Source organism: Mobula hypostoma, chromosome 23, assembly GCF_963921235.1.
Source record: "Mobula hypostoma chromosome 23, sMobHyp1.1, whole genome shotgun sequence".
NCBI classification, from domain to species: Eukaryota; Metazoa; Chordata; class Chondrichthyes; order Myliobatiformes; family Myliobatidae; genus Mobula; species Mobula hypostoma.
The window spans coordinates 3456140-3483023 of record NC_086119.1 but is presented as its reverse complement, the minus strand read 5'-3'; the positions used below and the strand labels follow the sequence as shown (position 1 = coordinate 3483023).

Below are 26884 nucleotides of genomic sequence, written 5' to 3'. Positions count from 1 at the left end.
CTCAACTGCCGTCCCATTGATGTTGATCTGGGCAAGCCTGTCTCCATTCCTCCTGTAATCCACAATCTGCTCTTTTGTTGTTTGGACATTGAGGGAGAGGTTGTTATCTTGGCACCACCGTGTCAGGGTGTCAACCTCTCCTCTGTAGGCTGTCTGGTCACCGCAAGAAATAAGGCCGATCAATGTTGTGTCATCTGCAAATTTGATCAGCAGATTGGAGCTGTGTGCGACAGTACAGTCGTGGGTGTAAAGGGAGTAGAGGAGGGGACTCGGGACACAGTCGTGGGGGCTCCTGTGTTGAGGGTCAGAGGGGCAGAGGTGAGGGAGCCCATCCTCACCACCTGTCGGCGATCCGGTAGGAAGTCCAGGATCCAGCTGCACAAGGCGGGGTGCAGGCCGAGGTCTCTGAGCTTCTTGTCGAGCCTGGAGGGGAGTTATGGTGTTGAAAGCTGAACCGTCGTCCAGGAACAGCATGCTAATGTATGGATCCGTCTTCTGCAGGTGGGTAATGCTAAATAAACCTATCACAAGCACTGGGACGTGTGCGCTGCTGTCAGTGGGATCTCGTCAGTGAATGTAAACCATTTGGCCCTTTGAGCCTACTGTATCATGGCTGATCTATCATCCCTCTCAACCCCGTTCTCCCCGTAACCTCTGCCGCCGTGACTAATCAAGAACCTATCAACCGCCGCTTTAAATACACCCAACGACCTGGCTTCCCCAGCCGTCTGTGACAATGAATTCCACAGATTCACCACCCTCTGGCTAAAGAAATTCCTCCTCATCTCTGTGTCCTCTATTCCTAGACTCCCCCACTATAGGAAACATCCTCTCCACATCCACTCTATCTGTGTCCTCTAGTCCTAGACTCCCCCACTATAGGAAACATCCTCTCCACACCCACTCTATCTGTGTCCTCTGGTCCTAGACTCCCCCACTATAGGAAACATCCTCTCCACACCCACTCTATCTGTGTCCTCTGGTCCTAGACACCCCCAGTATAGGAAACATCCTCTCCACACCCACTCTATCTGTGTCCTCTGGTCCTAGACTCCCCACTATAGGAAACATCCTCTCCACACCCACTCTATCGAGGCCTTTCAATATTCGATAGGTTTCAATGAGACCCCCTCCCATTATTCTAAATACCAAAGAATACACACCCGGAGCCATCAAACGCTCCTCATACGTTAACCCTTTCATTCCCATGAATTTCCTCCGGACCATCTCCAATACCAGCGTATCCTTACTTAGATAAAACGGGGTCCTGCCAATGCTTTTTCCACAGTCGTTCGGCCCCATCGCCCCTGTCGGTGATCCCGCTGGGCCAAAACAAGCGGAGGCCGGGTCAGTGTGAGACGGGCTGTTTCAATATGCGTGTCTGTATCTGAACTGTGCCGTGTCGGTGCGCGACCATCAGCGGGCGATGCGGCTCAGAAATTGCGCCGTGGCGGACAGGACTGCAGGTAGCCAAAACTGGTCGACACATCACCGGCACCCACACCCGCCTACCCGCCATCAATGACAGATATACAGAAAGGTGCTGGAAAAGGGCCAGTAACATCATGAAAGATCCCACCCACCCAGTGGACTGTTCGTCCGCCTCCCATCAGGGAGGAAGCTGTGTAGAATCCACATCAGGACCACCAGACTCAAAATCAGTTACTTTCACCAAGCAGAGAGGCTGATCAACACCTCCACCCACTCACCCACCCCTCCACACTCCCAACCACCACTACTTTATCATTTCCTGTCCGTCACCTTATGTATAGACGAGTCACTTTATGGACATACAATCAATTTGTGTATATAACCAATCTTGTGTATTTATATTTATTGTGTTTTGAAATTAATGTTCATTTTATTTTTCGTGCTGTATCGGATCTAGAGAAACAACAATATCATTCTCCTCTACACTGAAGTGTCAGTAAGCCATCATAAATCTTGGAATGAATCACCGTGTGAGATTGTTACGCTGAATGCGCGGTTGTTCGAACCTCTGGGCGGGTGAGTTCTGCGTTTTAAGCTTTTCTTCTCGCCGCGGGACGCGTCACTGATCTCCCGCTGGGTGACACCAACCCTCACCCTCACCCGGGTCCCTCGCAGAGCCCCACCATGTCCCTAACGCCGGTGAATGCGGGACGGTCAGAGGCAGCGGCGAGCGAGCAAAGGAATCACGGCTCAACGTGAACACGGCGCAATCTTTATTTGTATAATTACACAAACGCCACGACACAACCCACTCACCACACCGGAGTCCCGTACGACGTGACTGAGGAGGGGATCGCGGAGCGTGCACCGTGCCCGTCTTCTCTCTCCGTGTCTCTCTCTATATATGTATTTCTCTCTCTCTCACACTCTTTTCCTCCACATTCACAGTTCAGAGAAGCCTTGCCCCACGAAACGCCGCTTCTAAGGATCACCACTGCGTTTTGGGTTTGCAACCGGTAAACTAGGCCGCCCTCTCGTTTCAGCTCCCCCCCAACCGGCCGACACCCTCCCGAACCCCCACGGGCCCAGCGTGTTCACCGGTTACGGTGGTTTTCTCAGCGGGCGAATCTCGAGGCTCTCAGCGATAAGAACAGAGAGGTGCGCTGGTTAACCAGGTCCCGCACTCGCCACCCCTCACCCTCGGACCACCCGAGCCCACTGCCCCTCGGCGCCGGGTGTGGGGGCGGCTGCGAGGCTGAGAATTGGTACGAGAGCGGTTAGCGCGACAATGTTACACCGCGCCCCGTACACGGGGTTCAGTTCCGGCGCACTCTGTAAGGAGTCTGTACGTTCACCCAGTGACCGCGTGGGTTTCCTCCGGGAGCTCCGGTTTCCTCCACAGTCCAGTGGCTGTAAACAGTCCCCTGAAAGGCTCGTGTTAGATCGGTGGGGCGGTGGAGCCGGAAGGGCCAGTCCCGCCTGTATCTCTAAATGAAATGGTGGTGGTGGGGGGGGGGTAGTGGAAATAACGATAAACAGTCTACAGAATGTTGCCCCGAAACAGAACCTCTCCAAAATGGGGGGAGGGAAACAGTGCCTCAACAGACAGGATGACTTGGGTGGGACGGCGGGGGGGGGGCATGGGGGCAACATGGGGTAGTGGGGAAATGGGGCAACAGCGGGTAGTGGGGAAATGGGGAACCATGGGGCAACAGCGGGTAGTGGGGAAATGGGGAACCAAGGGGCAACAGCGGGTAGTGGGGAAATGGGGCAACAGCAGGTAGTGGGGAAATGGGGAACCATGGGGCAACAGCGGGTAGTGGGGAAATGGGGCAACAGCAGGTAGTGGGGAAATGGGGAACCATGGGGCAACAGCGGGTAGTGGGGAAATGGGGCAACAGCAGGTAGTGGGGAAATGGGGAACCATGGGGCAACAGCGGGTAGTGGGGAAATGGGGCAACAGCGGGTAGTGGGGAAATGGGGAACCATGGGGCAACAGCGGGTAGTGGGGAAATGGGGAACCATGGGGCAACATGGGGTAGTAGGGAAATGGGGCAACACGGGGTAGTGGGGAACATAGAACATAGAATAGTACAGCACAGTACAGGCCCTTCAGCCCACAATGTTGTGCCGACCCTCAAACCCTGCCTCCCATATAAGCCCCCACCTTAGATTCCTCCATATACCTGTCTAGTAGTCTCTTAAACTTCACTAGTGTATTTGCCTCCACCACTGACTCAGGCAGTGCATTCCACGCACCAACCACTCTCTGAGTAAAAAACCTTCCTCTAATATCCCCCTTGACCTTCCCACCCCTTACCTTAAAGCCATGTCCTCTTGTATTGAGCAGTGGTGCCCTGGGGAAGAGGTGCTGGCTGTCCACTCTATCTATTCCTCTTATTATCTTGTACACCTCTATCATGTCTCCTCTCATCCTCATTCGCTCCAAAGAGTAAAGTCCTAGCTCCCTTAATCTCTGATCATAATCCATACTCTCTAAACCAGGCAGCATCCTGGTAAATCTCCTCTGTACCCCTTCCACTGCTTCCACATCCTTCCTATAGTGAGGTGACCAGAACTGGACTCAGTACTCCAAGTGTGGCCTAACCAGAGTTTTATAGAGCTGCATCATTACACCGCGACTCTTAAACTCTATCCCTCGACTTATGAAAGTTAACACCCTATAAACTTTCTTAACTACCCTATCTACCTGTGAGGCAACTTTCAGGGATCTGTGGACATGTACCCCGAGATCCCTCTGCTCCTCCACACTACCAAGTATCCTGCCATTTACTTTGTACTCTGCCTTGGAGTTTGTCCTTCCAAAGTGTACCACCTCACACTTCTCCGGGTTGAACTCCATCTGCCACTTCTCCGCCCACTTCTGCATCCTATCAATGTCTCTCTGCAATCTTTGACAATCCTCTACACTATCTACAACACCACCAACCTTTGTGTCGTCTGGAAACTTGCCAACCCACCCTTCTACCCCCACATCCAGGTCGTTAATAAAAATCACGAAAAGTAAAGGTCCCAGAACAGATCCTTGTGGGACACCACTAGTCACAGTCCTCCAATCTGAATGTACTCCCTCCACCACCACCCTCTGCCTTCTGCAGGCAAGCCAATTCTGAATCCACCTGGCCAAACTTCCCTGGATCCCATGCCTTCTGACTTTCTGAATAAGCCTACCATGGGGGAAATGGGGGGTCATGGGGCAACACAGGGTAGTGGGGAAATGGGGGAGGGGCAGATAGAGCATTTAAAGCACACAGGGACACATTCAGGGAGAGGAATGGGTATGAGCCAAATACAGATGAATGCACCTTCACTAGCATGGTTCTGTGCTGTATCACAAGGGGCAATATGGACAGACCCACGAAGGGACCTCCGAATGGGGTGTTCAGGGTGGAGCCAGTGGTTCTCCAGGGCAGACGCACACAGGGAATCACGGACAGCAGGAAGGAGGCAAGTTGGATTTCACTGTTCTGGGTCATCCCAAACCTTGGGAGGTGAATGTTAGCTGAGCTGGCCATGATTCAGGCCACTGGGACGGGAGGGAGGGGGTTCTGACCCCCTGCACACCTCAGAGCCCGACTAATCACAGGGATCTCAGGTTCATGGGTGAAGTGAGGGGCAGGATGTACCGTGGCATTAGGACAAGACCCGTTAGGATGGAAACACCTTCTTCCCCAGGCCGTGAGATGACTGAACTCCCTGTCACCACCCAGGTCTCATCACACCTGAGGTGCCAGTGGTGTTATACTGTGTACTTTTTAACATGTCGTAAATACACCTTACTGTTTAACTATTTGGGGTAGCATAGTGGTTAGTGCGAGGCTATTACAGCTCGAGGAGATCAGTTCCGGTGCTGTTTTGTAAGGAGTCTGTGCACACCCTCCCCTGCTGAATGTGTGGGTTTCACCCGGTCCCTCAGTAAAATCCCACAGTCCAAAGACGTAACGGGTAGGTTAACTGGTCATCCTGTGGTTACCTTAGGGTTAATCAGGGTTGGGGTTGCTGAGGCAACCCATCTCGAACAGCCAGGAGGGCTGACTCCACGCTAAGTAAATAAAATTCTAGTGTTGATATTACTTCATAATCAGTGAGTGTGAGTGACACCGGTTCAGAGGAACGTTGTCTGGTTTGGTGGTCACACACACGTACGGTTGTGTGACAATAAACTGAATCGGAACTTGATAATTTTGAGATTGGAGGACAGTTGAGAGGGTGATGTCAGGGCTAGTTTATTCCACAGAGAGTGGTGGGAGTGTGTAACGCCACTCTGCCGGGCTGGTGGTACACCGGGGACACTTAACAGACATTTGGATGATAGGAAACTGGAGGCTACGAGGGAGGGAGGGGTTAGACTGATCTTAGAGTAGATTAAAAGGGCAGCACAGGATTGTGGGCCGAAGGGCCTGTACTGTTCTGTGAAGAGCGGGAAGCCCGGGAATTGGCAGCCTGGGAGGTAGCAGCGGCCAGTCTGTCCCCCCGACCGGCAGCGAGACAGTGTGTGGTGTTGGAGTCCCTGAGCAGGGAGCAGGAACATGGGGGGGGGGGGCAACAAGCTGTTCCGATCGGGACGGGGAGCTAATCCAGATGTTTCAGAACCCACACATCTGGTCCCCAGTGGCCAAAAGAATCACCCGGCTCACTCACTAGTCCTAGAACACAGCCGCCACCTTCCAGATGCGGGCATGAGGGGTGGGCACGTCCCAGAAATGGGGAGGGCGAGGAGAGACTGTGTCCCAGATGAGCGGATGGTGTACAGTAGGTGGGGAGTGGGGGGGTGAGGGGAGTGTGTGTGTCCCAGATGTTGGGGTGGGGGGTAACTGTGTCCCAGATGTTGAGGTGGGGGAGGGGTAGCTGTGCCCCAGATGTTGGGGTGGGGGAGGGGTAGCTGTCCCCCCAGATGTTGGGGTGGGGGGTAGCTGTGTCCCAGGTGTTGGGGTGGGGGTCAATGGGACACATCCCATTGTGGGAGTGGCGCGGGTCCTAGAAATGCTTCTGGAAGATTCTGTGCTCAGGGACTGGGTCTGGGACCAGCACCGGGAGACTCAGAGTAACACACACAAAATGCTGGAGGAACTCAGCAGGTCAGACAGCATCGATGGAGAGGAATAAAGAGTCGACGTGTTGTGCCGAGACCCCTCGTCAGGATCCCCTGCATCCTGGAGACGTCGGCCGCCAACCACCAGATAACAGAGCAGCTCCCGGTCCGATCCCCAAGCGCAGGAGGCGGAGCTCCGGCACCCAGGAGCCTCCGCACTGACCTCAGGGGCCGGAGCCCCCCTGACCTCAGGGGCTGTTCCCGTACGAGTAGTCGGCCTTGTTGTGCATCACTAGCTGGTTCTCGACGAAGTAGAAGCTGTCCGAGCGGGTCTGGTACGGCTGTGCTACCATCTTGCGGACTGTGGGCAGAAAGGAGAGCCACGTTTAGACAGAGTCTCCGAGCCCTGGAAACTGCCCACCCACATCGACGAGAAACGGGAGGCATCTCACCCCAACAAGTCTGCGTGTGTGTGGGGTGCTCTCCAAAATGCAACACACGCCTGTCTGCACTAACTTGTTGTTCCTCTCCGTGCCTTGAGCCATATTGGGCAGCAGCCTTACCGTTTCTGTAAATTTGTCTGGTTTTTATGAGAGTTGCCAGCTCGACACGCAATCCAGCACGGATGGAAACCATGCAAGGAGCCGGCCAGATTCGAACCCGGGACAACTCGTCTCGAATTCCGGCTCAGATCACCACAACACCAGCCAGCTATGCACTAAATTCCATCTGCCGTTTTCCATCTGGTCCAGATCCCTCCCAGCACAGGGCCAAGGTCTCCCCATCAGGACCCTGGACAGTCCCCTGGGTTCACTCTACACTGACAGTGAGGATTTGTAAAACTCTAAATGCAGATTTGAAAATGGTCACAGAGAGTCATGAACTCCCTGTTCCTGGACAGGCCTTACCCACACTCACTTCCAAGGCACTGAAAGGGTTACACTGCCTGGAATGGTTATGGGACTTCAGGAATGTTGACAACAGGAATCAAACTCTGGTGTTCTGGAATATCTTGGGAATTCTCTGCACCAGTGGTGTGTAACATCACAGGGGCATAGGTGAGGTGAATGGCCAGTCGTTGTGCCAGGCTAGGGGAGACCAAAACTCGAGGGCACACGTTTGGGGTGCAGTGGGTGTGAGCAGACAGTGACATGGTAGGGTGCAGTTAGTGTAACATTTACAGTGCCAGGGACCAGTGACGAGGGTTTAATTTCCACCACTGTCTGTAAGGAGTTCTCCCTGTGACCACGTAGGTCTCCTCCGGGTGCCCTGGTTTCCTCCCACGTTTTAGAGATGTACAGGTCGGGGTTGGTGAGTTGTTGGCTTGCTGTGTTGGTGCCGGAAGTGGGGTGATTCTGTGGGATCCCCCAGCACATCCTCAGACTGTGTGTGTCGTTGTCACAAGCAACACATTTCACTGGATGCTTCCGTGTATGAGTGACAAATAAAGCTGATCTTTAATCAATAATCTTTCAGAGAATTAAGGGGTCCCGATGGACAACGGTTTTTCACACAGAGATTGGTGGGTGTTTGGAACGGGCTGCCAGAAGAGGTGGTTACAACTACAGTGTTAAAAATTGATGTCCGGTTTTTCATAAATTCCATTCCATTTCTTTACTTTCCTGTGAATGCCTGCAAGAAAATGAATCTGATTGTGGTATATATGGTGACGTCTGTGTAACTTGATACTAAGTTTATTTTGAAGATATTTCGGTGGATGTGGACAGGCAAATGGAAGGGGTAGTCTGGCAGCATAGTGGTCAATCAGACACTAATACAGCTCTCTCCGTGACCTGTGGGTTTCCTCCGGGTGCTCTGGTTTCCTCCCACAGTCCAAAGACAAACCGGTTAGTAGGGTAATTGGTCATTGTAAATTGTCCTGTGATTAGGCTAGAGTTAAATCGAGTGTTACTGGGCGACACAGCTCAATGGGCCGAAGGGCCTATTCCACGGAATCCCTAAATAAAAACAGATCGGAAAGGCTTGAAACGGAGTGGTTCAAAGGGCAGGGAATGGGGCAGCTCAGGTAGACCAATCGGTCAGCTTGGACAAGCCGTGCTGATGCGCCCATACTGCCAGACTCCAGGCCGAGGGTTCCGGAACACCGGGAATTCTCCCACATCCCATCTACAGATTAACCAGACTGACGGGTCTCCTGTGGGTTTAGTTCTCTGTCGTGTGCCCCGGAGGGCAGGGGAGGTGATGAAGCAGTGGGATGTAACTCCTCGGCTGTATTCACTCACTCCTTGGAGAGCAGGGGATGTACTCACTCAGCTCCTCGGAGAGCAGGGAATTGAGGTGTGACCCTCAGCTGTACTCACTCACCCCTCGGAGAGCGGGGAAGTGAGGTGTAACCCTCGGCTGTACTCACTCGCCCCTCGGAGAGCAGGGAATTGAGGTGTAACCCTCGGCTGTACTCACTCGCCCCTCGGAGAGCGGGGAAGTGAGGTGTAACCCTCGGCTGTACTCACTCGCTCCTCGGAGAGCGGGGAAGTGAGGCGTAACCCTCGGCTGTACTCACTCAGCTCCTCGGAGAGCGGGGAAGTGAGGCGTAACCCCCGGCTGTACTCACTCGCCCCTCGGAGAGCGGGGAAGTGTGTAACCCTCAGCTGTACTCACTCGCCCCTCGGAGAGCGGGGAAGTGAGGTGTAACCCTCGGCTGTACTCACTCAGCTCCTCGGAGAGCGGGGAAGTGAGGCGTAACCCTCGGCTGTACTCACTCGCCCCTCGGAGAGCGGGGAAGTGAGGTGTAACCCTCGGCTGTACTCACTCAGCTCCTCGGAGAGCGGGGAAGTGAGGCGTAACCCTCGGCTGTACTCACTCAGCTCCTCGGAGAGCGGGGGGAAGTCGTAGATGTGCTCGCAGGTGTTCCTGCTGCAAGGTATACAGAAACCGAACTCAAAGTCGAAGCTCTTGAGCAGCTGGTCCTGGAAATAATGTCTCTCGATCATTCGGAAGTTTTTCATCGGTTTCTCGCCCACAGTGAATTCCACCCTGGCAAGAGGAAGAGGCAGAGGGAGGGGGAGTTACCAGGCTGAATATTCTCACACCAGCACCCACCCCCCGTCTGCCCTGAGTCCCTCCCAGAGAAAGCTCAGAATCCCACAGAGACACCCACAAAATGCTGGAGTTACTCAGCCGGTCGGGCAGCATCTGTGGAAAGGAATAAACAGTCGACGTTTCAGGCTGAGACCTTTTCAGGGCCTCCTGATTCTGACAAAGGGTCTCGACCCGAAGCGTTGACTGTGTGTTCCTCTCCACGGATGCTGCCCGACCTGCTGAGTAACTCCAGCATTTTGTGTGTGTTTCTCTGGATTTCCAGCATCGGCAGAACCTCTTGTAGAGAATCCCAGGCTAGGGGAGTGCCCACCGTGAGGGGGGGCTGCTCTCTCCGCAAGGCGAGGTTAAAGAGCGTGGGTGATGTTTCCCTGGTGGCCACAGGAGCACTCCCAATAGTGGCACAGTTAGTGTAAAACTTTACAAGCGGGGTTCAAATCCTGTCCGTAAGGTGCATGTATGTTCTCCCTGTGACCGCGTAGGTTTCCTCTGGGTGCTCCAGTTTCTTTCCACCGCCCAAAGTTGTTCGGTTAATTGGCCAAATGGGTGTAACTGGGTGGCGCGGGCTCGTCAAACAAAAGGACCTGTCTCTAATTAACTAGCATAAAAGCCATCTGAGTAGGATGTAGTGGCACAGATCGAGTGGAAGTGGAGAGCATGTTGACAGGCCGACCAGGGGGAATGCCATACTAGATCTAGTACTAGGTAATGAACCGGGTCAGGTCACAGATCTCTTAGTGGGTGAGCATCTGGGGGACAGTGACCACCGCTCCCTGGCCTTTAGCGTTATCATGGAAAAGGATAGAATCAGAGAGAACAGGAAAATTTTTAATTGGGGAAGGGCAAATTATGAGGCTATAAGGCTAGAACTTGCGGGTGTGAATTGGGATGATGTTTTTGCAGGGAAATGTACTATGGACATGTGGTCGATGTTTAGAAATCTCTTGCAGGATGTTAGGGATAAATTTGTCCCGGTGAGGAAGATAAAGAATGGTAGGGTGAAGGAACCATGGGTGACAAGTGAGGTGGAAAATCTAGTCAGGAGGAAGAAGGCAGCATACATGAGGTTTAGGAAGCAAGGATCAGATGGGTCTATTGAGGAATATAGGGAAGCAAGAAAGGAGCTTAAGAAGGGGCTGAGAAGAGCAAGAAGGGGGCATGAGAAGGCCTTGGCGAGTAGGGTAAAGGAAAACCCCAAGGCATTCTTCAATTATGTGAAGAAAAAAAGGATGACAGGAGTAAAGGTAGGACCGATTAGAGATAAAGGTGGGAAGATGTGCCTGGAGGCTGTGGAAGTGAGCGAGGTCCTCAATGAATACTTCTCTTCGGTATTCACCAATGAGAGGGAACTTGATGACGGTGAGGACAATATGAGTGAGGTTGATGTTCTGGAGCATGTTGATATTAAGGGAGAGGAGGTGCTGGAGTTGTTAAAATACATTAGGACGGATAAGTCCCCGGGACCTGACAGAATATTCCCCAGGCTGCTCCATGAGGCGAGAGAAGAGATTGCTGAGCCTCTGGCTAGGATCTTTATGTACTCGTTGTCCACGGGAATGGTACTGGAGGATTGGAGGGAGGCGAATGTTGTCCCCTTGTTCAAAAAAGGTAGTAGGGATAGTCCGGGTAATTATAGACCAGTGAGCCGTCTGTGGTGGGAAAACTGTTGGAAAAGATCCTTAGAGATAGGATCTATGGGCATTTAGAGAATCATGGTCTGATCAGGGACAGTCAGCATGGCTTTGTGAAGGGCAGATCGTGTCTAACAAGCCTGATAGAGTTCTTTGAGGAGGTGACCAGGCATATAGATGAGGGTAGTGCAGTGGATGTGATCCACATGGATTTTAGTAAGGCATTTGACAAGGTTCCACACGGTAGGCTTATTCAGAAAGTCAGAAGGCATGGGATCCAGGGAAGTTTGGCCAGGTGGATTCAGAATTGGCTTGCCTGCAGAAGGCAGAGGGTGGTGGTGGAGGGAGTACATTCAGATTGGAGGATTGTGACTAGTGCTGTCCCACAAGGATCTGTTCTGGGACCTCTACTTTTCGTGATTTTTATTAACGACCTGGATGTGGGGGTAGAAGGGTGGGTTGGCAAGTTTGCAGACGCCACAAAGGTTGGTGGTGTTGTAGATAGTGTAGAGGATTGTCGAAGATTGCAGAGAGACATTGATAGGATGCAGAAGTGGGCTGAGAAGTGGCAGATGGAGTTCAACCCGGAGAAGTGTGAGGTGGTACACTTTGGAAGGACAAATTCCAAGGCAGAGTACAAAGTAAATGGCAGGATACTTGGTAGTGTGGAGGAGCAGAGGGATTTCGAGGTACATGTCCACAGATCCCTGAAAGTTGCCTCATAGGTGGATAGGGTAGTTAAGAAAGCTTATGGTGTGTTAGCTTTCATAAGTCGAGGGATAGAGTTTAAGAGTCGCGATGTAATGATGCAGCTCTATAAAACTCTGGTTAGGCCACACTTGGAGTACTGTGTCCGGTTCTGGTCACCTCACTATAGGAAGGATGTGGAAGCATTGGAAAGGGTACAGAGGAGATTTACCAGGATGCTGCCTGGTTTAGAGAGTATGGATTATGATCAGAGATTAAGGGAGCTCGGGCTTTACTCTTTGGAGAGAAGGAGGATGAGGGGAGATATGATAGAGGTATACAAGATATTAAGAGGAATAGATAGAGTGGATAGCCAGTGCCTCTTCCCCGGGGCACCACTGCTAATACAAGAGGACATGGCTTTAAGGTAAGAGGTGGGAAGGTCAAGGGGAATTTTAGAGGAAGGTTTTTTACTCAGAGAGTGGTTGGTGCGTGGAATGCACTGCCTGAGTCAGTGGTGGAGGCAGATACACTCGTGAGGTTTAAGAGACTACTAGACAGGTATATGGAGGAATTTAAGGTGGGGAGTTATATGGGAGGCAGGGTTTGAGGGTCGGCACAACATTGTGGGCCAAAGGGCCTGTACTGTGCTGTACTATTCTATGTTCTATGTTTCCTACAGCGGGGGAGTCTAGGACCAGAGGACACAGATAGAGTGGGTGTGCGGAGGATGTTTCCTATAGTGGGGGAGTCTAGGACCAGAGGACACAGATAGAGTGGATGTGGAGAGGATGTTTCCTGTAGTGGGGGAGTCTAGGACCAGAGGACACAGCCTCAGAATAGTGATGTCCGTTAAGAATAGAGATAAGGAGGAATTTCTTTAGCCAGAGGGTGGCGAATCTCTGGAATTTGATACCACAGATGACCCTGGAGGCAGAGCCATTGTACATATTTAAGGCAGATGTTGATAGGTTCATGATTAGCCAGGGCATCGAAGGTTACGGGGAGAATGGGGTTGCGAGGGACAATAAATCAGTCATGATGGAATGGCAGAGCAGACGGGAAGGACCGAGTTCTAATTCTGCTCCCATGTGTTATGGTCTCTCCCGGACAGTTTCAGCCCACAGAACTCATCTGATACCCAGCCCCTGTAGTCTGTACTGTCCTCTCTCCCGGCAGTTTCTATCATCCTCTCTCCCTGCAGTTTGTATCTCCCTCTCTCCCTGTAGCCACCCCCCCCCCCACATCAGTGTGGCTCCTCCCAGTTCTCGCCCATTCCTGTTGGGTCAGCCCGTCTCCTTCTCACTCAGAGTCGGGGGGGGGGAGGTGCTGAGAGGATTTGGCCCCAATACTCTGGGGTTGATAGGAAGAGGGAGTCGAGGGGAGTTGAGGAGTCGAGGGGATTTGAGGGGAGTTGAGGAGTCGAGGGTAGGGTCAGTCTGGACTCACGTGGCTCCAACCTGGCGCAGCCGCAGAAAGGCTGGCGTGAACTGGTAGCGCACGAACCGTCCGGCGTTGCCATCGGCCTCCTTGCGTTCAGCAGGGCCCCGCTCTGCAACAGAGCACAGCGTGGGGTTAGCAAGACGTGCGGTCCGGTCTGGAACGGCTGATGGACGAGGGTGGCTGACAGCAGTGGCCCCTGGGGTGACAGCGAGGGGCGTGGGATGCTGGCAGTCAGATGTTTGGCGGTGGTGTGGACCCCACCAAGGATTTGTACCCGAAGTGCAGGTCCCTCGGTAACCACCCCACACAGCACCATTTGCCCACCCTCCCACCGGCACACAGCGGCAGCAGATGGCACCTTGCATGGGATTGTCAGATACGACACATTGCAGATACCAGCGTCCCCTCTATGGACTCTGTCTGCACCTCCGAGCAACCAGCGTAGTCAAAGACCCCTCCCACCCAGAGCACTCTCTCTTCTCCCCCCTCCCATCGGCCAGACGATACAAAAGCCTGAAAGCACGTCCCACCAGGCTCGAGGACAATTTCTATCCCACCCTTATAGGACTACTAAAAACTAGGACGATAAGATGGATTTTTGACATCACGATCTTGTTACGACCCTGCACCTTACTGTGCACTGTCTCTGTCATCGTTACACGTTAATCTGCATTGTTATTGTTTTATCTTGTTCTGCCTCGATGCACTGGTAACGATTTGGGTGACGGAGTGGAGAGTTGCAGTCATAGATCACCACAGCACAGAAACAGCCCTTTGGCCCATCTAGTCCGTGCCGGTTTTAATCTGCCTCGTCCTGTCGACCTGCACCTGGATCGTATCCCTCCATACCCCTCCCATCTATGTACTATCCAAACTTCTGTTAAGTGCTGAAATCAAACCCACATCCATCACTTCTACTGGCAGCTCATTCCACACTCTCACCACCCTCTGAGTGAAGGAGTTTCCCCTCATGTTCACCTTAAATTTTTCACCTTTCACCCTTGACCCATGACCTCTGGTTCAAGTCTCACCCAACCTCAGTGGAAAAGGCCTGCTTGTATTTACCCCATCTATACTCATAATTTTGTATCCCTCTATCAAATCTCCTTCATTCTCCCACACTCCAGGGAATGAAGTCCAAATCTATTCAACCTTTCTCTATAACTGAGCACCCCCCCCCCACCCGCCGCTCCAGTAACAGCCTTGTAAATGTTCTCTGCACTCATTCAGTCTTATTGATATCTTTCCATAAGACTAGAAGCCCATAAGATATAGTCTGCTCCACCATTTCATTATGGCTGATTCATTTTTCCACACAGCCCCAGTCTCCTGCCCTCTCCCAGTCCCCCTTCATACCCTGACCATTCAAGAATCTATCAAATATACATAAATATTATTTCCACTCTTTGCCTCTTACCAGTCAGCCAATGCTATAGCCTGTAATATACTGTCTTAAATATACATAAGGACAGCCTAAACAGCTGCCTGTAGCAATGAATTCCACCAATTCTCTGGCTAAAAAAAAACCCTCCTCACCTCTATTCGAGGATAAAGGACACCCCTCTATTCTGAGGCTGTGTCCTCTGGTCTTAGACTGTCCCACCATAGGAAACATCCTCTCCATACCCACTCTACCAAGTCCTTTCGCCAATCAATGGGTTTCAATTAGGGCACCCCTCATTTTTCTGAGCCATCAAACACTCTTCATATGACAAGCCATTCAACCCTGGAATCATTTTCGTGAACCTCCTTTGAACCCTCTCCAGTTTCAGTACATCCTTTCCAAGATAAGGGGCCCAAAACTGCTCACAATACTCCAAGTGAGGCCTCACCAGTGCTTTATAAAGTCTCAACATTACATCTTTGTGTTTATATTCTAGTTCACTTGAAATGAATGCTAACATTGCATTTGCCTTCCTCACCACTGCCTCAACCTGCAAATTAAGTTTTAGGGAATCTTGCACAAGGACTCCCAAGTCCCTCTGAACCTCAGATTTTTGTACTTTCTCTCTATTTAGAAAATAGTCAACCCTTTTATTTCTTCTACCAAAGTGCATGACCGTGCACTTCCCAACACTGTATTCCATCTGCCATTTGTTTGCCCATTCTCCTAATCTGTCTAAGTCCTTCTGTAGCCTCTCTACTTCCTCAAAACTATCTGCCCCTCCACCTATCTTCATATCGTTTGCAAACTTGGCAACAAAGCCATCAATTCCAACATTCAAGTCATTAATATATAACATAAAAAGAAGTGGTCCCACCACAGACCTCTGTGGAATGTCACTAGTCACCAGCAGACAACCAGAAAATTATTTCCACTCTTTGCCTCTTACCAGTCAGCCAGTGCCCTAGCCTGTAATACCATGGGCACATAGCCTGTTAAGCAGCCTCATGTATGGCATCTTAGAAACCATAGAAACCATAGAAAAACTACAGCATGGATACAGGCCTTTTGGCCCTTCTTGGCTGTGCCAAACTATTTTCTGCCTAGTCCCACTGCCCTGCACACGGACCATATCCCTCCATACACCTCCCATCCATGTATCTGTCCAATTTATTCTTAAATGTTAAAAAAGAACCCGCATTTACCACCTCGTCTGGTAGCTCATTCCACACTCCCACCACTCTCTGTGTGAAGAAGCCCCCTCTAATATTCCCTTTAAACTTTTCCCCTTCACCCTTAACCCATGTCCTCTGGTTTTTTTCTCCCCTTTCCTCAGTGGAAAAAGCCTGCTTGCATTCACTCTATCTATACCCATCATAATTTTATATACCTCTATCAAATCTCCCCTTATTCTTCTACGCTCCAGGGAATAAAGTCCTAACCTATTCAACCTTTCTTTGTAACTGAGTTTCTCAAGTCCCGGCAACATCCTTGTAAACCTTCTCTGCACTCTTTCAACCTTATTAAACCTAAGGACTTAGCCTAAACAGCTTCCTGTAGCAATGAATTCCACAGATTCTCTGGCTAAAAAAAAACCCTCCTCACCTCTATTCGAGGATAAAGGACACCCCTCTATTCTGAGGCTGTGTCCTCTGGTCTTAGACTGTCCCACCATAGGAAACATCCTCTCCATACCCACTCTACCAAGTCTTTTCGCCAATCAATGGGTTTCAATTAGGGCACCCTTCATTTTTCTGAGCCATCAAACACTCTTCATATGAGAAGCCATTCAACCCTGGAATCATTTTCATGAACCTCCTTTGAACCCTCTCCAGTTTCTGCACATCCTTTCTAGGATAAGGGGCCCAAACCTGCTCACAATACCCCAAGTGAGGCCTTCCTGTAATTTGGTGACCAAAACTGAACAGAATATTCCAGATTCGGCCTCACCAATGCCTTATACAACCTCATCATAACATTCCAGCTCTTATACTCAATACTTTGATTAACAAAGGCCAATGTACCAAAAGCTCTCTTTACGACCCTATCTACCTGTGACGCCACTTTTAGGGAATTTTGTATCTGTATTCTCAGATCCCTCTGTTCTACTGCACCCCTCAGTGCCTTACCATTAACCCTGTATGTTCTACCTTGGTTTGTCCTTCCAAAGTGCAATACCTCACACTTGTCTGTATTAAACTCCATCTGCCATTTTTCAGCCCATTTTTCCAGCTGGTCCAAATCCCTCTGCAGGCTCTGAAAACCTTCCTCACTGTACACTACACCTCCAATCTTTGTATCATCAGCAAATTTGCTGATCCAATTTACCACATTATCATCCAGATCATTGATATAGATGACAAATAACAATGGACCCAGCACTGATCCCTGTGGCACACCACTAGTCACAGGCCTCCACTCAGAGAAGCAATTCTCTACTACCACTCTCTGGCTTCTTCCATCGAGCCAGTGTCTAATCCAATTTACCACCTCTCCATGTATACCCAGCGACTGAATTTTCCTAACTAACCTCCCATGCGGGACCTTGTCAAAGGCCTTACTGAAGTCCATGTAGTCAACATCCACTGCGTACCCTTCATCCACTTTTCTGGTAACCTCCTCAAAAAACTCCAACAGATTGGTCAAACATGACCACAACGCCATGTTGACTCTCCCTAATAAGTCCCTGTGTATCCAAATGTTTGTAGATTCTGTCTCTTAGTACTCCCTTCAATATCTTGTCAAAGACCTTCTGAAAATCCAAGTGCACAACATCAATTATCCTTTGTCTATCCAGCTTGTTATTTCTTCAAAGAATTCCACCAGATTTGTCAGGCAAGATTTTCCCTTGAGCAAACCATGCTGACTACAGCCTATTTTATCATGTGCCTCCAAGTACCCCAAAACCACATCCTTAACAAACAATTCCAACATCTTTCCATCCACTGAAGTCAGTCTAACTGGCCTATAATTTCCTTTCTTCTGCCTCTCTCCCCTCTTGAAGACTGGAGTGACATTTGCAATTTTCCAGTCTTCTGGAACCATTCCAGAATCTAGTGATGCTTGAAAGATCATTAGTAATGCCTCCACAATCTGTTCAGCCACATCTTTCAGAACCCTGAGGTGTGCACCATCTGGTCCAGGTGACTTATCTACCTTCAGACCTTTCAGTTTCCCAAGAACCTTCTCTCTAGTAATGGTAACTTCACACACTTCATGCCCCCTGACACCTGGAACTTCCACCATACTGCTAGTGTCTTCCACAGTGAAGATTGATGCAAAATACTTATTCAGTTCAACCGCCATTTCATTGTCCCCTGTTTCTACTCTCCAGCGTCAGTTTTCCAGTGATCCGATATCCATTCTTGCCCCTCTTTTACATCTTATGTATCTGAGCAAACTTTTGATATTCTGTTTAATATTATTGGCTAGCATATTTTCATATTCTATCTTTACCTTTTTAATTACTTTTTAGTTCCCTTCTGTTGGATTTTAGAAGCTTTCCAATCTTCTAACTTCCCACTGAATTTTCTTCTATTATATGCCCTCTCTTTGGCTTTTATATTGGCCTTGACTTCCCTTGTTGGCCACTATTGTGTCATCTTGCCTTTAGAATACTTCTTCCTATTTGGGATGTATATACCCTGTGCCTTCCAAATTGTTTCCAGAAATTCCAGCCATTGCTGCTTTGCCATCATCCCTGCCAGTGTTCTTTTCCAATCAATTCTGGCCAACTCCTCTCTCATGCCTCTGTAATTCCCTTTACCCCACTGTAATACTGATAGATCTGACTTTAGCTTCTCCCTCTCAAATTTCAGGGTGAATTCAATTATATTATGATTAAATTTCCCTAAGGGTTCCTTTACCTAAAGCTTTCTAATCAATTCTGGTTCATTGCACAACACCCAATCCAGAACAGCTGATCCCCTAGTGGGCTCAACCACAAACTGCTCTTAAAAAAAATCTCACAGGCATTCTAAAAGTTCCCCTTCTTGGGATCCAGCACCAATCTGATTTTCACAATCTACCGGACAGTGTGATCAAGGACCGTCGCGGCAGGAGGAGGAACGAGGTGCTCGGGAGAGCGCTGAGTGCTGGGAAGCAGCTGAGGAGCTGAGGTGAGTGTGCTTTAAAAGGAGCGTGGAGGGCAACTGAAGGGTTAAACAGTGTTGATTAGAAGGAGTGAGTACTTCAGATAATTGGCAGCGACAAATAAAAGGAGGGGTAACTGAAGAGGAGCGGCCAGTGTGTGAGTGCCACAGGGTAGGAGTGGAGCTTTGAGGCTTTGGTGAGCAAAGGCTGAGGACAAGCCTGCTCCCAGTGAGGTAAGGCTGGGCAAGTTCCTTTAATTAATTTAATTAACTTAGGAGTAGGTAATGGAGGCAGCAGTTTGGGCAGTCTAGTGCTCCGTTTGCAGTATGTGGAAAGTCAGGGACCGCACAAACATCCCTGCTGACTACACCTGTAAAAGGTGCATCCAGCTGCAGCTCCTGACAAACCGAGTTAGGGAACTGGAGCTGGAGCTGGATGAACTTCGGATCATTCGAGAGGCAGAGGCAGAAATAGACAGGAGTTTCAGAGAGGCAGTCACTCCTAAAAGTCAGGAGCCAGGTAGCTGTGTGATTGTCAGGAGAGGGAAGGGGAACAGACAGAAAGAGCAGAGCACCCCTGTGGCCGTTCCCATCAACAATAAATATACCATTTTGGATACTGTTGGTGGAGATGACCTACCAGGGACAAGTTGTAGTGGTTGTGTCTCTGGCACCGAGACTGGACCCTCAGCTCAGAAAGGGAGGAGGGAAAAGAGGAGAGCAGTAGTGATAGGGGAATCGATAGTTAGGGGGAGAGATAAGAGGTTCTGTGGGAGAGATCAAGAATCCCTGATGGTCTGTTGCCTCCCTGGTACCAGGGTCCACGATTTCTTGGATTGAGTTCTCTGTATTCTCAAGAGGGAGGGTGAGCAGCCAGATGTCGTGGTCCATGTAGGGACCAATGACATGGGTAGGAAGGAGGAGGAGGTCCTGCAAAGAGAGTTTAGGGAGTTAGGCGCAAAGTTGAAGGACCTCCAGGGATGCAATCTCAGGATTGCTACCCGTGCCATGTGCTAGTGAGGCTAGAAATAGGAAGATAATACAGCTAAATACGTGGCTAAGGAGATGGTACAGGAGGGAGGGCTTCATATTTCTGGACAATTGGGCCTTGTTCCAGGGAAGGTGGGACCTGTTCCGATGGGATGGTTTGCACCTGAACTGGAGGGGGACTAACATCCTTGCAGGTAGGTTTGCTAGTGCTGCTCTGGGGGTTTAAACTAGATTTGCAGGGGGAGGGGAACCAGGGTGTTAGAGCAGATAGTGAGGTGGAGGAGGATAAAGGTCATGTGAGGACTGCATGTATAGACAGAAATCAAAAGGTTTGTACCTGATAGAAATGTTCTCAGGTGCATCTATTTCAATGCAAGGAGTATTGTAGGTAAGGCAGATGAGTTTAGGGTGTGGATTGGCACGTGGGATTACAACATTATTGCTATTAGTGAGATTTGGTTGCAGGAGGGGCAGGACTGTCAGTTTAATGTTCTGGGGTTCCCTTGTTCCAAACATGTCAGAGGGGGAGGAGTGGCATTACTTGTCAGGGAAAATATCACAGCTGTGCATGGACAGGACAGCCTGGAGGGCTTATGTATACAGGCTATCTGGGTGGAGCTGAGGAATGGGAAAGGTGTGATCACACTAATCAGGTTATATTATAGACCACCCAATAGTCAGAGAGAATTGGAGGAGCAAATCTGTAGAGAGATAGCAGACTGATGTAAGAAACAGAGAGTTGTAATAGTAGGGGATTTTAAACTTTCCACATATTGACTGGGACTCCCACACTGTGAAAGGGCTAGATGGCTTAGAGTTTGTCAAGTGTGTTCAGGAAAGTTTTCTAAATCAATATATAGAGGTACCAACGAGAGAGGATGCAATACTTGATCTCCTTTAGGGAACCAGACAGGTCAGGTGACAGAAGTATGTGTAGGCGAACGTTTTGGGTCCAGTGACCATGATGTCATTAGTTTCAAGTTAATTATGGATAAGGATAGGTCTGGTCCTTGAGTTGAGGTTCTAAATTGCAGAAGGGCCAATTTTGTGGAAATGAGAAAGGATCTAGGAAGAGTGGATTGGGATAAGGTGTTTTCTGGCGAGGATGTGTTCAGTAAGTGGAAGGCCTTCAAAGGCAAAATTTTGAGTGCAGAGTTTGCATGTTCCTACCGGATTAAAGGCAAAGTTAACAGGCACAGGGAACCTTGGTTTTCAAGAGATATTGGCGATCTGGTTAAAAAAAAGAAAGAGGTGTATAGCAGGTACAGGCAACAAGGAACAAATGAGGTACTTGAAGAGTATAGAAAAAGTAAGAAAATACTAGAGGAGGAAATCAGGAAGGCAAAAAAAAGACACGAGGTTGCTTTGGCAGATAATGTGAAGGTAAACATGAAGGGTTACTACAAGTATATTAAGAGTGAAAGAATAGTAAGGGACAAAATTGGTCCCCTCGAAGATCAGAGTGGTCGTCTATGTGTGGAGCCTCACGAGATGGGGGAGATCAACAGTTTTTTTGGATCAGTATTTACTCTGGAAACTGGCATAGTGTATATGGAAGGAAGGGAAACAAGCAGTAGTGTCAGGGAACATATAGAGATTAAAGAGGCGGAGGTGCTTGCTGCCTTACAGTGAATAAAGGTAGATAAATCCCCCGGGCCTGACATGACATTTCCTCCAACCTTGAGAGAGACTAGTGTAGAAATTGCAGGGGCCCTGGCAGAAATATTTAAAATGTCCTTAGCCACGGGTGCGGTGCTGGAGGATTGGAGGGTAACTCATGTTGTTCCGTTGTTTAAAAAAAGGCTCCAAAAGTAAACCAGGTAATTACAAGCCGGTGAGCCTGACATCAGTAGTAGGTAAATTACTGAAAGGTGTTCTGAGAGATTGGATATACAAGTATTTGGACAGCCAAGGGCTGACTAAGGATAGTCAGCATGGCGTTTGTATGGTAGATCATGTTTAATGAATCTTGTAGAGTTTTTCAAGGAGGTTACCAAGAAAGTAGATGAAGGAAAGGTTGTGGATGTTGTCGACATGGACTTTAGTAAGGGCTTTGACAAGGTCCCACATGGGAGGTTAGTTCAGAGGGTTCAGACACTAGATATCCATGTTGTAAACTGGATTCGAAATTGGCTGTGTGGGAGAAGACAGAGTGGTAGTGGATGATTGCTTCTCAGACTGGAGGCCTGTGACTAGTGGTGTGCCTCAAGGATCTGTGCTGGGACCATTGTTGTTTATTGTCTATATCAATGATCTAGATAATAATGTGGTAAATTGGATCAACAAGTTTGCTGATGACACTAAGATTGGAGGTTGTGGACAGCGAGGAAGGCTTTCAAAGCTTGCAGAGGGATCTGGACCAACTGGAAAAATGGGCCAGAAAATGGCAGATGGAATTTAATGCAGTCAAGTGTGAAGTGTTGCATTTTGGAAGGACAAATCAAGATAGGACATATACAGTAAATGGTAGGGCACTGAGGAGTGCGGAGGAACAAAGGGATCTGGGAGATCAGATACATAATTCCCTGAAAGTGGCGCCACAGGTAGACAGGGTTATAAAGAAGGCTTTTGGCATCCTGGCATTCATAAATCGAAGTATTGAATATAGGAGTTGGGATGTTATGGGGAGGTTGTATAAGACATTGGTAAGGCCAAATTTGGAGTATTGAGTGCAGTTCTGGTCACCTAACTATAGAAAGGATATCAGTAAGATTGAAAGAGTGCAGAGAAGATTTACTAGGATGTTGCTGGGTCTTCAGGAGTTGAGTTAAAGGGAAAGATTGAATAGGTTAGGACTTTATTCCTTGGAGCGTAGAAGAATGAGGGGAGATTTGATAGAGGTTTACAAAATTATGAGGGGTATAGACAGAGTAAATGTGAATAGGCTCTTTCCACTTAGATTAGGAGAGATAAACACCAGAGGACATGGCTTTAGGGTGAAAGGGGAAAGATTTAGGGGAAACATTAGGGGGGACTTCACTCAGAGTGGTGGGAGTGTGGAACGAGCTGCCACCTGACGTGGTAAATGCGGGCTCACTCTTAAGTTTTAAGAATAAATTGGATAGATACATGGATGGGAGAGGTCTGGAGGGTTATGGACTGGGAGCAGGTCAATGGGACTAGCGGAGTCATGTTTCGGCACAGACTAGAGGGGGCTGTTTTCTGTGCTGTAGTATTCTCTAGTTCTACCTGCATATCGAACTCTCCTATCACTCTTGTAACATTGCCCTTTTGGCGTGCATTTTCTATCTCCCATTGTAATTTGTAGACCGCATCCTTACTGCTGTTTGCGGGTCTGTATACAACTCCCGTCAGGGTCTTTGTACCCTTGCAGTCGCTTAGCTCTACCCACAACAACTTCCGACCCTGTGCCAGTCATTTCTATTGATTCGGTTTCATGTTTTACCAACAGAGCCACGCCAGCCCCTCTGCCTTCCTGCCAATCTGCCACGATGCAGCCTCACACCTGCCGATCAGTAACCGCGCTACAAGTTCAAAGCCTTTATTCCGTACACTGCGCGCATTCAGTCCTGTAGTCACCCTTTTCGATTTTGTCCGCCTTTTAAGTTGCAGCTCATCCTGTTGACGCAATTTTGCCCCATCAACAGTCAGGAGTCTCACTACGCACCGCCTCTGTTTGTAAACCTGCTATTTCACCCACAGCGCTCCCATCACTCGGCTCCCATCCTGTAGTTACTGCAGGTGACCAGAACTGCACACAGTACTCCAAATTTAGCCTCACCAATGTTACACAACTTCAACATGACATCCCAACTGCTGTACGCAACTCCTTACTGTGCGGATGAGGGAAGCAGCACGAATTCCCCACCGGTCTCACCTTTCAGTGGCTGTGATGGTGTCACGGACAGAATCCCACTCTGCCCCTCGGATTGTCGTCCCGTCCTCAGCTTCCACCCACCACCCCACCCAGTCAAGCCCCCTTCAGGGAGGGGCACCCCATCCCTGGCTGGGCGGTGTTGCCGTTGCTTGGGCGGTGGGGCAGCAAAGACCCACCTGAGGCCAGAGGTTTGGTGATCTCGAAGAGCACAGCGCCGGACTCCATGTCTCGAATCTTAAACCTGGTGAAATCGATGTTGTAAATGTTGTCCTCGGGGGCACATAGATACCCTGGAGGGAGGGGGCGGACAGGGAGACAAACATCAATCAACGTGGTTGGACAAACCCTAGTGTCTCTGGCCTGACCCTCAGACCAGAACCTCCCACACCCTGAGGACACAGAGCGATACAGCCCAAAACAGGCCCTTCACCGCGCGCCGCGCGGTCAGACAATCCCGCCAGTTTCAGAAAATAATTTTAACAGCAATTTACATCAGCAAAATCTCCTACATCATATCGTCCTGGGGCAGATGTAGGTACTGTATCCCATTGTTATACAGTGACGGACCCTTCCCCACCGGTACCCTACCCCGGTGTTACACAGTGACGGACCCGTCCCCGCCGGTACCCTACCCCGGTGTTACACAGTGACGGACCCGTCCCCGCCGGTACCGTACCCCGGTGTTCTACAGTGACGGACCCGTCCCCGCCGGTACCGTATCCCGGTGTTGCACAGTGACGGACCCGTCCCGCCGGTACCGTACCCCGGTGTTACACAGCGACGGACCCGTCCCCGCCGGTACCGTACCCCGGCGTTGCACAGTGACAGACCCGTCCCCGCCGGTACCGTACCCCGGTGTTGTACAGTGACAGACCCGTCTCCACCGGTACCGTACCCCGGTTTTACACAGTGACGGACCCGTCCCCGCCGGTACCGTACCCCGGCGTTGCACAGTGACGGACCCGTCCCCGCCGGTACCGTACCCCGGTGTTATACAGTGACGGACCCGTCCCCGCCGGTACCGTACCCCGGTGTTATACAGTGACAGACCCGTCCCCGCCGGTACCGTACCCCGGTGTTATACAGTGACAGACCCGTCCCCACCGGTACCGTACCCCGGTGTTATACAGTGACAGACCCGTCCCCACCGGTACCGTACCCCGGTGTTATAAAGTGACAGACCCGTCCCCACCGGTACCGTACCCCGGTGTTATACAGTGACAGACCCGTCCCCGCCGGTACCGTACCCCGGTGTTATACAGTGACAGACCCGTCCCCACCGGTACCGTACCCCGGTGTTATACAGTGACTGACCCGTCCCCACCGGTACCGTACCCCGGTGTTACACAGTGACAGACCCGTCTCCACCGGTACCGTACACCTCAGCCCACCCATTCCGTCCAGTACTCACTCTGGGTGACCCGCTGCAGCCCCAGTACATCCTCTGGGGTGACGCGCTCTTTCTTCAGCAGCTCCTCCTCGGTGGTGACCCGGAGCCCCTCCGGCGCCGGCTTCACTTTCATGCCGACCGCCTCTGGTGCCTGGGCGCCGCTGTTCAGGGTCGTGGTGCTCATGTCCGAGTGTCAGACCGGAGCCGAAATCCCGTCGCGTCGTGCCGGGCTCAGATCCAGCCCGGGCACCGGGTTCCCCACTCCGCTCCGCTCCACCTGTTCAGGTCAGTTACGGGTTCCGCTCCCCGGTTCTGTCTTGACTCCGGCTTCCGTGCGCCGCTTCCCTCAGTCGGTCTTATCTACTGTTAGGGCTTCGCTCCCCCGGTCTGGTTCTGGTTCAGGTTCAGCGCTTCGCTGCTTAGATATGATTCCGGTTTCGGCCTCGCTCTCCCCGATTTTGTTCAGGTTCCGGGCTCCGTTACCCCCGAACCGGTCCCGGTTCCGGGCTCCGTTACCCCCGATCCGGTTCCGGGCTCCGTTACCCCCGATCCGGTCCCGGGCTCCGTTACCCCCGAACCGGTCCCGGTTCCGGGTTCTGCTCCCCCGATCCGGTTCCGGGTTCTGCTCCCCCGATCCGGTCCCGGTTTAGGGTTCCGCTCCCCCCCAATCCGGTCCGGGTCCCGGGCTCCGCTCCGGAGCGGCCCCCGTGTATGGAGCTCGTAGCGCTGCACTGCCCCGGTGGCGGGTTCACCTACCCACGAACACGGGCTCCCTTCCTAACTCCCATTCACAAAATGTATCCGAGTGCTCGGCGCTGGCACAGGCAGCGGGGGTGCCCGATTCACGGCTGCCAGCTCCCCGCCGTATGAGACGCGGCTCCTGTGGTCCCCGCCACCCTCCGAGCCGGCCGCGGTTGGTGCCGCCCGCCGGCTGCCGATTCATTCAGAGAGTCGTGGTCTGGCGCGGCGGCGGCGGCTGCCGCAGGGCTGCTGTTCGTGCATGCGCCCGCGAAACCTGCAACCGGGCTGCAGCGCCGCCGCACAGCAGAGGGGGGCGAGAGAGCTCGCTTCCCGAACCGAGGCCGCTCAGACCCTGGCTGTCTCATACCCGAACGGGGCAGGAGGGGCGAAGCAAAACGCAGCGAGGGCAGGCGGAGCCCAAATGTAATCGCTCCATTGCCCCCGTCAAACCTGCCGACGCTTGCGGGCTGCCCCTGCACATCCTCGGGCTGATGCAAACGACACATTTCACGGCGTGGTTCCACGTACAGATGGTAAATAAAGCTAATCTTTTTAAATCTTTTTATCTCTTTAGAAGGACTTACGGGGAGGTGAGTTTTTTTCTGAGGTTGTGTCTTAAATGACCCTTTCCTTATTTTTAGACAGATATGACGCGAAACGTTGATCTGAGGTGGCGGATTGATTCTCTGGGGAGAGATTAAACCGAACCCTCCTGGAGTTGAGATGAAGCTGTAAGAACATAACGTAAGAAATGGAAGCAGGAGTCGGCAATTCGGCCCATCGAGATCACGGCTGAACTGGCTGTGATCTCAGCTCCAGCCACCCGCCTTTTCCCCATAATCCTGAATTTTCCTGCTGTGCAAAAATCTATCTCTGTGGGTCTTTCATGAGGTAGCCTCTACTACCTCCCCGGACAGAGAATTCCATGGAATCGGCATTGTCTCGGCCTGAAACGACTGTTTATTCCTTTCCGCAGATGCTGCCTGACCTGCTGAGTTCCTCCAGCATTTTGTGTGTCTGTCTGTCTGTGGGAAAAGCAGTTTCTCCTCAGTTCCCACCTAAATACAGTATATCCTTCCAGAATCTTAAGGAAATGTTCACACCAATCTTAACAGGAGGGGACATGGTTTGAAGGTGCTTGGAAGCGG

General features: G+C 50.8%; 1 protein-coding gene across 1 annotated transcript; it reads right to left on the bottom strand.

Annotated features, from left to right (window-relative positions):
• Nucleotides 1-1835: 1835 nt before the first annotated feature.
• On the bottom strand, nt 1836-25996 carry unc119a (unc-119 homolog a (C. elegans)). The gene is made up of 5 exons (XM_063031164.1): nt 25017-25996; nt 23782-23895; nt 13309-13411; nt 9306-9478; nt 1836-6845 (listed from the first exon to the last, which is right to left on the bottom strand). The coding sequence occupies exons 1-5, from the start codon at nt 25177-25179 to the stop codon at nt 6733-6735; spliced, it is 666 nt and encodes a 221-aa protein (XP_062887234.1). The 5' UTR covers nt 25180-25996; the 3' UTR covers nt 1836-6732.
• Nucleotides 25997-26884: the final 888 nt, after the last annotated feature.

What these genes read in the sequence shown, in the direction of transcription:
- unc119a (XM_063031164.1), bottom strand. Translation starts at nt 25,179, where the DNA reads ATGAGCACCACGACCCTGAACAGCGGCGCCCAGGCACCAGAGGCGGTC. An exon ending in CACCAAACCTCTGGCCTCAG is followed by an intron (nt 13,412 to 23,781) that starts GTGGGTCTTTGC and finishes GCTCTGTTGCAG; the next exon opens with AGCGGGGCCCTGCTGAACGC. An exon ending in CTGCGCCAGGTTGGAGCCAC is followed by an intron (nt 9,479 to 13,308) that starts GTGAGTCCAGAC and finishes TCCTCTTGCCAG; the next exon opens with GGTGGAATTCACTGTGGGCG.